Source organism: Bactrocera tryoni, chromosome 3, assembly GCF_016617805.1.
Source record: "Bactrocera tryoni isolate S06 chromosome 3, CSIRO_BtryS06_freeze2, whole genome shotgun sequence".
Taxonomy (NCBI): Eukaryota; Metazoa; Arthropoda; class Insecta; order Diptera; family Tephritidae; genus Bactrocera; species Bactrocera tryoni.
The window spans coordinates 12,837,056-12,848,818 of record NC_052501.1 but is presented as its reverse complement, the minus strand read 5'-3'; the positions used below and the strand labels follow the sequence as shown (position 1 = coordinate 12,848,818).

General features: G+C 36.9%; 2 protein-coding genes across 2 annotated transcripts; one reads left to right on the top strand and one right to left on the bottom strand.

Moving 5' to 3' along the window:
• The first annotated feature begins 354 nt into the window (after window positions 1-354).
• On the top strand, window positions 355-1,627 carry LOC120770183 (dynein light chain 4, axonemal). The gene is made up of 3 exons (XM_040097408.1): window positions 355-636; window positions 775-858; window positions 1,119-1,627. The coding sequence occupies exons 1-3, from the start codon at window positions 565-567 to the stop codon at window positions 1,281-1,283; spliced, it is 321 nt and encodes a 106-aa protein (XP_039953342.1). The 5' UTR covers window positions 355-564; the 3' UTR covers window positions 1,284-1,627.
• A 650-nt stretch (window positions 1,628-2,277) lies between these two features.
• Window positions 2,278-11,609, bottom strand: LOC120771309 (pre-mRNA-processing-splicing factor 8). Its single transcript, XM_040099244.1, has 16 exons — window positions 11,510-11,609; window positions 10,650-11,335; window positions 10,162-10,590; window positions 9,969-10,094; window positions 9,238-9,657; window positions 8,958-9,175; window positions 8,666-8,892; window positions 7,774-8,598; window positions 7,425-7,617; window positions 6,572-7,145; window positions 6,359-6,509; window positions 6,119-6,295; window positions 5,756-6,047; window positions 4,065-5,680; window positions 3,236-3,967; window positions 2,278-3,139 (listed from the first exon to the last, which is right to left on the bottom strand). Exons 2-16 carry the CDS (start codon window positions 11,294-11,296, stop codon window positions 2,543-2,545), a joined length of 7,224 nt encoding a protein of 2,407 aa, XP_039955178.1. The 5' UTR covers window positions 11,297-11,335; window positions 11,510-11,609; the 3' UTR covers window positions 2,278-2,542.
• Between the last annotated feature and the right edge of the window lie 154 nt (window positions 11,610-11,763).

Here is an 11,763-nt window from a genome sequence, read left to right as displayed (position 1 = left end):
TTCTTGTGATTACGATTTCCTCCCTTAAAGTTTATGAAAACCGGAAAAATAAGGTCTGCCTACTACAATTGGCGGTGGGGTTGATTGAATTCCGCGCACTATGTGATATTTAGAACCCCAACTTCATGCTGCAAATATTTGCAATCTTCGACTAATTTGTAACAGAATAGACAATAAAAACAACGCATGCGCTCAAATGCCATTGCAACAGTGAGAGATGAAAGCCATTTCAAAATTAGTGGAGTTTCTTTAGTAAGAAATATTCAACTGATGTCAGTAAATCTCCAATGCAGACAAGCAAAAATCAGTCAGCCATTATGCATGGGAGGAAGAGCATATATATCCCATTATAGAAGAAACTTTTCAATAGCACACAACAGTTAGTATTAGAGAAAGTAAATATTTTGAAGTTCCCTGTTTGTAGTTTCGGTTGAAATTCGAAACCTTACGTTACGAAAATATATATATTTACTGCGATAAGCTAACGTTTAGCATTCGAAATTGTATATTTTGGTGTATTTTTACAAAAGCCAAAATAGTTGCTATTTCCATAACTCTAACGTCATGGCTGATGAGGGAGCGAATCCGGAAAAAGAAGCAGAAAAGAAAATCGTGCACACATATCCGCTTGTCAAGGTATGCACCATTTGTCAGTCATGAAATTAAAGCTACCAGAAGTAGAACTTCGACGTCAGAAAAAAAAAAATGAATCATAATAATAATTTGAAGGAAGAATAAACATATATAACCGAATTAATAAAACGATATTTTCAGCATTCAGATATGAACGAAGAAATGCGCACAGAAGCTATAGAGATGAGTATTACAGCTTGTGAAAAATATTCGAGCAATTATGAGGTAAGTTTCAAAAAAGCATCGTTTTTTTGGTTTGTTTATATAATCCAAATTTTTCCCAATGGAAATATATAAGGAGAGTTTTGTCAATACCTGCCTGGCCTAAATAATTATACTTTAGTTCATATGTATATGTATTTACAAGAAAACACCTAAAAACACCAAAACTTATTCTTCAAAAGTATTAACAGTAATGACCTACATTTCAACGTATAATTATATATATACAAGTATGTATATCGCTTATTTATGTATATTTATAGCAAGCGGCACGTGTTATCAAGGAAACCATGGATAAGAAGTTCGGTATTTATTGGCATGTGGTTGTTGGTGAAGGCTTTGGATTTGAAGTTTCCTACGAAACCAAAAATATTTTATACCTTTTCTTCGGTGGAAATTTAGCAATTTTGCTATGGAAATGTTCATAATAACAAGAAAGACAAAAACTGAAATACATGTGTGAGTGTGTGTATGTAAAAACGTTACTATGCAGAAATCAGTTAAAAACGAAATTACATACTATTACGTAAAGAAAATATTATAATAATTGCAGTGCAGTCCGAAAGTTGGAAGAATTTGACTATTTAGGGAACAAATAGGGAAAGTGTATAAAATTTAGTAAAATACCACAGAAAACAAATGGTTTACATACCCGTACCTAAATTTTAATAAAACTTATAATATTAATAAGAACATATTAATAAAAAAAATCAAAACAAAATATGATATGAAACTTGGTGATCACCTAAATGCAATACAATAATTGTAAATATTTTTTATACGACTAATGTATTGAAATTTATAATATAGAAATAAATTATAAGTAATTTAAAACATAGTTTTTATAATTAGTAAGATTTGCATATATGTATATGGATACTTGATTTACAGAAGAATGGTGATAGAAGTTGAAGATATACATACATATTATTACGCTACAGGGTGAGAGAGTGTGCACGTTTTATCAATATTGATTTGGTACACCTGATTTCAAGTCTTTATTGCAAAAAAAAAATAATAGAAAAAAGTATTAAAAAAATAAATAATATTAAAATAAAAAAAAAAAAAATTAAATAAAAATTAATAAAAAAAATTAATAAAAAAAATTAATAAAAAAATTAATAAAAAATAAGAACAAAAAAAAAAAATTAAAACAAATTAATAAAAAAAAAAAATTAATAAAAAAAAAAAATTAATAAAAAAATAAAAACAAATTAAAAAAAAAAAATAATTAAAAAAAAAATAAAAGAATAATCAAAAAAAAAATAATAATCAAAAAAAAATAAAATAAAAATTAATAATAATAATAATAAAAAAATAATAATAATCAAAAAATAAATAATAAAAAAAATGCAATAAAAATATAATAATGAACTGATTCCCTTCTTTTACAAACATTTAATTGAACATGGGAAAACATAGTTATTATTTTCGTAAAATTATTAATTTATTTGTGTAGTATCCGCTTTATATAACATTTATGAAAATATTGACTTTTTCGTTTTCACTAAAACGTGCGTAATTATTATAATAGTTATACCTACACAGCTCGTTTGCTATAAAACGTACCGCACAATTCTTTTGAAGTCTTCAAACATATGCTGTGTTAGCTGTAAATCAGGAAACATAAAACAAAGAATGAACCATATATACTAATTGCGGTTTTGCTAGTCTCTTTTATGACAAACTACGCATAAACATCCTCACGATCTGCGCCCGAGCCGTCGCCGGCATCTTCCAAATTGGAGAATAATAAAAAGTGTGAAGGTCGATGTATTTCATGATAGAATTCCTTAGGATTCGATAATTGCAGTTCATACTTCATGTTCGCATCGTGTCGTACGCCCATAAAGTTATAGTTCCAACTGCCCTGCGAGGGCACCATGAAAAAGCCGAGGAATTTGTTCGATAGCAACATTTGAACGCGTTCGTAATGCGATGGTAAGTAACCTTTCGGATTGTTACCCTTATCCGTATTTTTAGAACCCCATTCAAAACCGGATGGCGTCAATTTGTAAGCAGTAAGTGAGCAGGATCCTGGGGTGAACGAACAAGTGATTACAATGGTCTTTTCTCCGTCCCACGAGGCATTTTCTTGCATAATCTTTGCGTGCGTGGTGATATCTTGCGGTGATAATTGTGGCAACTCATTCGGCTGTGTATGTATCCAACCGAGTGGTTCCATGTCTTTGAGGTACTGATGCGTAGGCAAAGTGTTGGGCAGGTTCAGCGTCTGATGTGTGCCCCATTGTGGTGGCATAACAATGCAACGGATTTCTTTGACCTAAACGATACAATGCAATGAATAAACAACAATTTAAATATTTAGTTTAAATTTTGAAATTCTTAAACACAATAATAATAATTTACAACAAATTACCTGAGGATTATCCGGCGGACTCACGCCATACAAGTAGCCGGCGATTTGGGCGCGTAAATCGGAGATTGTGACGAACTTTTTCAGTATATTCTTCGGTAAAATATACGTATAACCAGTTTCTTTTATATCGTCCGAACTGACATAAATGTGATTCGTACGCAAATGCAGATTTGTAGCTGATATGGCACGTACACGCCATTCGGTTTTCGAACTAAACGTTTGCGTTTCATAATTCGATGTGGTAGACGTAATAATTTCATCGCCATGTTTGTTCGTTGTACGCGTTGTTGTGGCTGTCAGTTGGTTCTGTTCTTTTGTTTGTTTTTCAATTTCAGCAATTTGTTGACGCTGCGCAGATGGTGCACTAATTTCCATACCCAAAATAATATCACGAATTTCCGATTGCGTTAGCGAGGCCACGTTTACGTTATTCTTTTTACCATAATCGGCCAAAATCAGATCCTTAAGTTGCACTTCCACCTTTATCCATTCTTCATCGGTGAGTGTTGGCCAGATGTGATGCGCCTCCGTTATAGTTGTCTTATCAGGTTTAAGTATGATCTTCGTACGTTCGGTGTTCACGTGCAAAGCACGTAAGATTAAAATCAGACGACTGAATGCTGTATACGAAGAGATGGTCTTCAACCAATCATCATAAAGATTAAACAGCACCATTTGTGGTTCAGTGGCTTTCAGAATGAGATCACCGAATTTCTCCACTTTAAGGCAAGCCTGTTTAAAAAGGGAAATTATGATTATAATTAAATAATAGAAAAATGTTTTTTTTTTTGTATTACTATTAATTAATAATCGTTAGTTTTCTACACACCTGGAATGGTAATTGCAGTTCGGAGCCTTTGATCACAATATTCGGGAAATCCAGCAAATGCACTTCCAACGGATCCAACATACCCTTACGTGTCACGATGATTTGTTTAGGTTGCTCTTCCACCGGTAGAGAACGAATTAAAGCCGCTACTTCTTCGGCGGTCTTCCATTTCGCCAACTGACCCAAACGTTTTTGACCCGCCCACACAGATGTATGAATGATTTTCAAGAATAGTTGGCCAGTACGTGGATTGAAAATGAAAATTGCACCGTTAATTGGTTTTGTTGTTAAATTGCCTTCGAATGTTTTGTGTATTGTTACACGATATACATTCGTGTCGTCAACAAACCAAATGATCTGATTTGAAAACAATTCACCATAATTCTGCGAGCTCAAATACGGTTCAGTTGGCTCGGATGAGTAAAGTTGTAGAGCTTTGCGTATACGTTCACGCAGTACATACAATGCCGGATTGGCCTTCATTATTTTGGCCATAGCCTGCTGTATCAGTGTCTTACAACCTGGGAACCAGTTACCGTACGCAGAGTGTAAGTTGTAAGCCAAATCAATAGCGATTAGCACACCGGTCGGCGAAGGATATATGGACATGTTGTCAGTGGTGTAATCAAGGAATTTGGCACGTGCATAACGTTCCACATCGTGTGAATCGTAATCACCCCAACGTAACTGTATGTCCAACCAATACTTTTGTGTTGTTGTGTTGTCCATTGTATCTTTGGTGTCCGCCAGTAAAGACGGTCGTGAAACATTCCATTTGTAAGCGGGGAATAGCAAAATGTCCGCACAAGACGAATTCATCTTATATGATTTACGCGGATGTATAGTTTCTTTTTGTACAGTCTCAATTTCGAGTGCGTCCAATTCCTGATCGAACACTTGACACAAATCCATAACAATGGACTCGTGTATTTTTTGCCACAAGTGAGCACGGAATATCTGAATCAAGGAGATTTTCAATGTTGGAATTTTACCATGCATGAAAATACCCGTCAAATCGAGTTGCACTTGGAAACCAACGTATACATTGGCACGATTGATCGTTGGTGACCACCATAGTGTGAAACGACGATTGGGAATCTGATTTAAACCGGAACGTTGCGCATTTGTCAGTTTTTTGTACTTCATGGACTCTTCAAAACCAGATGCTTTTTCCCAGAAAAGACCCTCCCAAGTTGGGAAGTATGTACCCTTGAAGAGTGTATGCTCTAGAATGCCCTCTACGCCACCTAAAGCTTGTATCATGTCCGTACGGTAATTATTCAAATTCCACAATTTACCATCATGGCGTTGATGCGTCCACCAGAAGGGATTTTGTTTAAGCACTTGATATTGTTTGAATTCAGTGCGTATACGCCAGCCCTTATCGTAGGCGAGTGTGTGGCGATCTTTTTGGAAGAGTGTATTTATACGCGGTATACCGCGATCCCAGCTATCTTCCAAGTCTTCTAAAGTCAGACGACGATTTTGCGCATTCGCCTCTTGGCGTTTCAATGCATATTCGGCCCACACACGTTGCGAATCGATAAATTCGCTTTCCCATGGTTGGATATATCGATATAAATTCGGAATCAATTGATCTTCGTCATGTGACATGCCTGTTAAGAAAAAGAAAAACGTTTTTTTTTTTTATAAATTAATTGCATGTGTAACTAATTTATAACGTCGTTTACCTGAGCGGAAATGTGTAATACCGACATCGGTCTGCTTTGACCAACGCAAATCCGATTGTGGAATAAGCACGTGACCCATGCTTAACATGCCCAAGCCACCCAACTCTTTTGGTGTGTAGAACACCACAGGTGGGAAACGTGAAGGCATTTTTGAGTTGAGACCAATTTTTATACGAGTTTGTATTTTATTTTCACACTTTACCAACAGGTCGAGCAGTTCTTGTGTGTTTACGACAGCTTCGCGGAAATACGTCATAAGACCAATAAGCGCAGTATTCCATTTATTAACAATCTGTAGAATACAAAAAAAAAAAAATATTTTATTAACTAGTTCATAGTATGAATGACATTATTTTGTGTCACCTTGGTGAATGTTGTGGAACCAGAAGCCATTAGAATCTGTCGCACACGATTATGGAATCGGCCCAACGACTCGTCATCCACACGCAGGAAACACTGAGCTGTGCGCTCCTTTGTCACCTCGTTTTGCAAATTCCACACGCCATCGCGATGAGTGAATTCTTCAGTTTGTGTCCGACACTGATAAGCAAATAATCAATATATACTATATTGTAATTTAAAAATATTTTCGTAATTTAGTACCTTTGGCAGAATACGACATTCAAAACCGCACATATTAAATAACAAATTTGGATTGTCTTTCGAGTAGACCGACACGAAAGTGTTCTCCCAATTTATGGTCGTAACGGAGCGAGGTAAACGATTCTTTATATCCCAGAAAACCGCACGGCCTCTAAAAGCATGTTGAAAAATATTTTGAGACTTAATAATAATAAAGGACAGCAAGCAACTTACAAGTTGACGTCATGTTTCATCAACCGCATGCGTGCATCTCGGGGCCAACATTTTTTATTGTTGTAACCAACAATATTTTCATTATTGGGATCTGGATGCTCGGTGAGATAGCGCTGAATCAAATCACGTGCTTCCTCTGCGGTAAAACGGAAGAATAAATGAATGCGATCCACATAACGGCAATATAAACGTATTGGATGTGCTGTTTCGGTAACTGTATCTTGGAACGTGAGGAAGTCGTTTGGCATTTGTGGCGGACCGGCCATCTCGCTAGCGCGATGCAAACCAAGCATTAGCAAATCCAATACCAGACCATAGTACTGGGTTATAAAAGAGGAGAACTGGAGTCCACGAATAATGCCATAACTGTTGGTATGATTCATATCTTTGTAGTTGATGACGACGTTATTCTTAGCTGTCATATAATCAGCAATATTGTGATCAACTATGAGGCGAAGTAAACGATTCAACAGTGTCAAATCGATTTTTTCATATAGTTTTTCGAAACGCGATTCCAGCAGAACATTGCATTCGCCCTCGCCCACATCCCAAACGTCCTGCAGATTATTAATGCCTTTGGATTGTAAGGTATAAAAGTCAGTATAATATATACGAATGGCACAGTTGGTATTTGAAAGAAAATATTAACTTACAATTCATAAAAAAGTATTTATAGTTTCCCTGGTTGAAAAGTAGAAACGCGTATGCGTGAGGTTTGCAACAAGGGGATTTCAAATGCAAATCACTTTGCTACAAATCACACACACAAACGTCTACGTATGCACACTTATTGTAAAAAACACTAATTATAAAATTATAATGTTCCTTACACCGGCTATAGCTATTCACTCACCTTGACACCACTTATACGCCAACAGTGGTGGCGGTTCAGTGTCGCTTGGTTTTATCCATGGCGGGAATAGTCGACGCTTATCCGCTTCATACCATAAATATTGATCCAAATAAGCATCCGTTATTTTCTCTAGTGGTTCAACATCGTAGACGGGTATCAAATGGCTATACAAATCCATAAACTCAATACCAACCTAAAAATTTGTACAAGGGAAGATGTATAAGGAAAATCTTCACATAAACGGACCGATCAAAATTCAGATCTTGCATAGAAACTTTTTTATTTGTGTAGGGCATTCTAGCTTCGGTGCAGCCGAAGTTAAAATTCTTCCTAGTTTTAGTTAACATACCTCTTTGAATGCACGCTGAGTTAGCAAATGACGTTTGATACGCGACAGTGCCTCATGCGGATTATCATAGGCCTGTTCAATGAGACCCAATTCTTCACGCTGGCTCTGATTAAGGCGTGATTTTACACTGTATGCTTCTTTTAGACGCTCCAAAGCCAAAATTAGTAATTTAGTGTCGTGTTTATATGAAAGCGGTGGGAATGGTATGGGACCGAAGCGTCGTGACTCCAACCAATGCACTGTTGTTGTGTAAATGGCTACAGCTTCTTCGGGTGATATGTATGGACCATCTTTTAAGTAATTATGTTGACGTTCTTGCTCTGCCTTTAAATATAGACGTGTCAAACGACCTAAATTTTTCTTGCAAACCGTTTTGTCAACTGTAGCACCACGACGTATGCGCTCGCGATTGTAGTGTGCAGTGTTAGTCCACCAATCGGCCTTCATTTTGACATAACGCAATATCATGTTTTCTATAGGTATTGGCAGGCCCGGAACTTTCCATGGAATATTCGCCTTCCAACAACGCCAAGCTTCCGATAAGTGTTGCAAAATGGTACGCGCTTTGTTTTGCTTTATACCTTCCGGCATCATATCAACGATATCGTGCATAACTGAGGCACGTAACTCCAAATCGAAATGTGATTCGACACGTTGTTTTGTGACGGTCTTCGCGACACCCTTTGAATGACGGCCCTCAAATTGACGTGACAACAAATTGCCCAACCAACGTTCTAACAGTGGAGTTATTCCCCGCATAAAGAATAACCAAACACGCCAACCCGGCGCCCAGAAACCACAGCCTGGACCTTTGCCAACAGGACCCTGCGAGAAAAAGTATATACAAATATTAGACTATATATATTTATTTATTCGAAACACACATATTTACCGTATTGAAGCGATAGTAGATCAGATGTTTTAAATCTTTGCACATGCGTATTTGTCTCATTAATTTGTACTTGTAGCGATACATGCCAGACAGCTGGCCAACATGTGCGAATATATACTGCAGTCCATCAGCCAGTTGAAAAGCGTCGACATTATTAAGACGATATTGGACGTGCGAGTCAATGATCAATTTAGTCAGATGCAGGATTTCACGACATAAATGGAACGCTGCAAATTGAAAAGAAGGTTTATGCTGAATTATAAAAATGCAGATGCCATTTTAGAATACCAACCATTGCCGAAACGTGATTTTTTACGTTCTTTTGTGGTTAGAGTTTTCACCGGTTTTAAGTTGAAGTTATAATCAAGATGCAAATAGTTTAGATTTTTACGATGGATCAATAAATTAAGCATATTGTATCCCTGTCGGCAAACTTGCAAGCCAGCTTCGACCCAATCTAAGGTGGTGGTTTGGAAAAATTTCGTCGCTTTAAACGAGCGAAACAGATACCTAAACCAAAAAAAAACAGGGTACTGTACTAAAATTTTTATAACGCAGCTTTTTGGGCTAACCTCTTTTTCTGTGGTTTTGGTTTGCGATGTTTTAGCGCATTTAATACGTAGTACTTCAAAAGTTTCTGATAGCTCACACGTACTTTAACAGGATGACCTGGTGGGCAGTGTTCTTTGTACCAACTTTTAACAAGCGGAACGTCTATAGCACGACGCGAACGACCCGAACGTAGGTTGAAAGGCCGCGGTGCCCACAGCAGTGCTATACCGTTGGCTGTGTTGTCAGTATAAAGCGGTGTGTCTTGTAGGAAAGGTTGTACTTCATCTGGCAATGAGAAATCTTCGTCATCATCCGGCATTGGCTCCGCAACCTTGGTATTAGCATGACGATGTGAAATCGGGTTGATAAGCGGATCGAAGTAAAATGCTGGCAAATCAGGATCTTCAGTTTTAATGTACACAACATTAGGCGTATGATACCTATGTGATAAATAAAAGTGTTTATATAAATATGTGATTACACCTTATTTGTTAATGTTTTCATATCTTAATGTTCAAATGTAACTGTATGCAACTGTCAGCAGCTGTAGGGGAGTAAACTTTCTCTTACAGCTTCAACGCAAATCGCACCTCTAAAAACTTTGTACAATAAAGTCGCTTGAAAGTAGTAATTTTCTTATGAGTTTTGTTTTTTGTACCACCAACATTGAATAAGTGCAAAAATAATGCTTTGAATTTCCGCGTTTTCGGGTGGTATGTAATATTTAGATTATGATGAGATATTTACTTACCAGGAAAGGTGCACGAAATGAGGCATATTATTGTAAAGGTAGGGAAAAGCAATTCGATATTCTGTGCGAATTGGTTGACGTATTATAACCTTATTGATGTCATTAAATTCATTCCAGTCTTCATCGCTGTTGAAAATCAATATAATTTTGAAATATATTAATAAAATTTATTTTGTTCATTATTTGAGCTTACCCAACGTTGTGATCTTTTATGAGCGGTTCGAATTTCGGTCCACCTGGTATAGCCATATTAAGGGCTTTGGCGGTAAAGAAACTTTTGGGGTCGAAAAGATAGAAAAAATTGTCATCTACTAAATCAGTGAGCAACTGATTGGCTAATCGATATAACGTTGCCAATTGTGGCAAGGTCAAATTCCATTTACGATAAGTGGATCCATTCACGTATGGAGTACCGACGAGTGGTCTATGCTCGTAGAACCATTTATATACGGGTCCATCTTCTTCCTGATCTAAATCGATTTGGATGGCTTCCAACGGTTCAACATCCAGAATATTGTCTGCATAGTCTAGTGGCGGTTCTTCATCATCAAAGGGAGGGAATCGCATACGTTTGAAATGACGCCTATCGCGCTTTTCTCGACGCATCATAATCCACATGGTTCTAACAGAAAAAAAAATTATTTTCTTATAAATACGCCAACATGCATATGTAGCACTTACCCCCATTGTGCTATATAAACTGGCTCAATAACCCATGGTATTTCATTTACGAAAGTTATCGCACCTGTTATGTGATACAGGACTTGTACATCGCGTATTTGCTCCCAGGGCATCGGCATGTTTTCAAGTAGTTTTAAAACTGCATGCGGCATATATTTCAATGCTCCCAAATATACACGTTTATCATGCCGATATTTACGTGAGGTCATATCACCATGATCACGTATTATTTTGCGTATGTGCTCAGGTGGCATATCTTCTTTTTGAGCATCGACAAAACCAAATTTTCGTTTCTCTGCAAATCTTTTCGATTGCAATTGATGCCATTTCTGTGCTTTTTCTTGTAGCTTCTCCTCAGTAATAATGTCGGGTTTGGGTGTTGGTATTTGGCCCAGTTGAGCTTGATTGATACCACCAACACTATTACCACCTATTCCACTTTGTGCCATACCAACAGTTCCATTTGTCATCGGTACCGGTAAAGGTGCACCCGGAGGAGGAATTTGTTGTATTTGATTTGCCATTTGGTGTGCATGCATTTGAGCTTGCTGCACTTGGGCTGCAGCAGCATATGCCTGTGCCTGCTGCTGCGCCATAATTTGTGCCGCCCAAGCATTGGGCGGTATCATATATGGTGGCAACGACATTTTCGCGTGCCTTTTTTATAAACAAATGTTTTTACAAAACTGAAAGTACAAAAAATTGGCAAATATGAATATGTGAAAAACTAGTCTACGGATACACAAAACAGTGTGTCGCGACGAAAGCAGCCCTTGCTAGACATCACCGCTTGGTGGGCAAATTTCATTTCTAGCAATTTATGTGTAAATCAATAAAAAACGTTATAATGATACACTCACCTAATGTCTCGCAAATTAAGCTTTATTTTTACACTATTATAGAATTGAATACCAAATATTTTTCAACAGAACAATAAAAAATTACAGAAGAAATGTGTGAAAACGTTTTCTAATCGAATCGCGGTCGAAGAGTTGCCAACATCATCGAACACATTCACAAGCCGCTGACACAGAATGTACGTTCTCTGGAAATGTTTAAGGGACTATAATGGAAATGAAATAATATATATTTTAATAATTTTATAACCGAAAGG

Excerpts from the sequence above, each read along its gene's own strand:
- LOC120770183 (XM_040097408.1), top strand. The coding sequence starts at position 565 with ATGGCTGATGAGGGAGCGAATCCGGAAAAAGAAGCAGAAAAGAAAATC. Across the intron at positions 637-774 it reads ACACATATCCGCTTGTCAAG|CATTCAGATATGAACGAAGA; the intron begins GTATGCACCATT and ends CGATATTTTCAG. Across the intron at positions 859-1,118 it reads AATATTCGAGCAATTATGAG|CAAGCGGCACGTGTTATCAA; the intron begins GTAAGTTTCAAA and ends GTATATTTATAG.
- LOC120771309 (XM_040099244.1), bottom strand. The coding sequence starts at position 11,296 with ATGTCGTTGCCACCATATATGATACCGCCCAATGCTTGGGCGGCACAA. Across the intron at positions 9,658-9,968 it reads CATTTCGTGCACCTTTCCTG|GTATCATACGCCTAATGTTG; the intron begins GTAAGTAAATAT and ends TTTATCACATAG. Across the intron at positions 3,968-4,064 it reads AACTGCAATTACCATTCCAG|GCTTGCCTTAAAGTGGAGAA; the intron begins GTGTGTAGAAAA and ends CTTTTTAAACAG.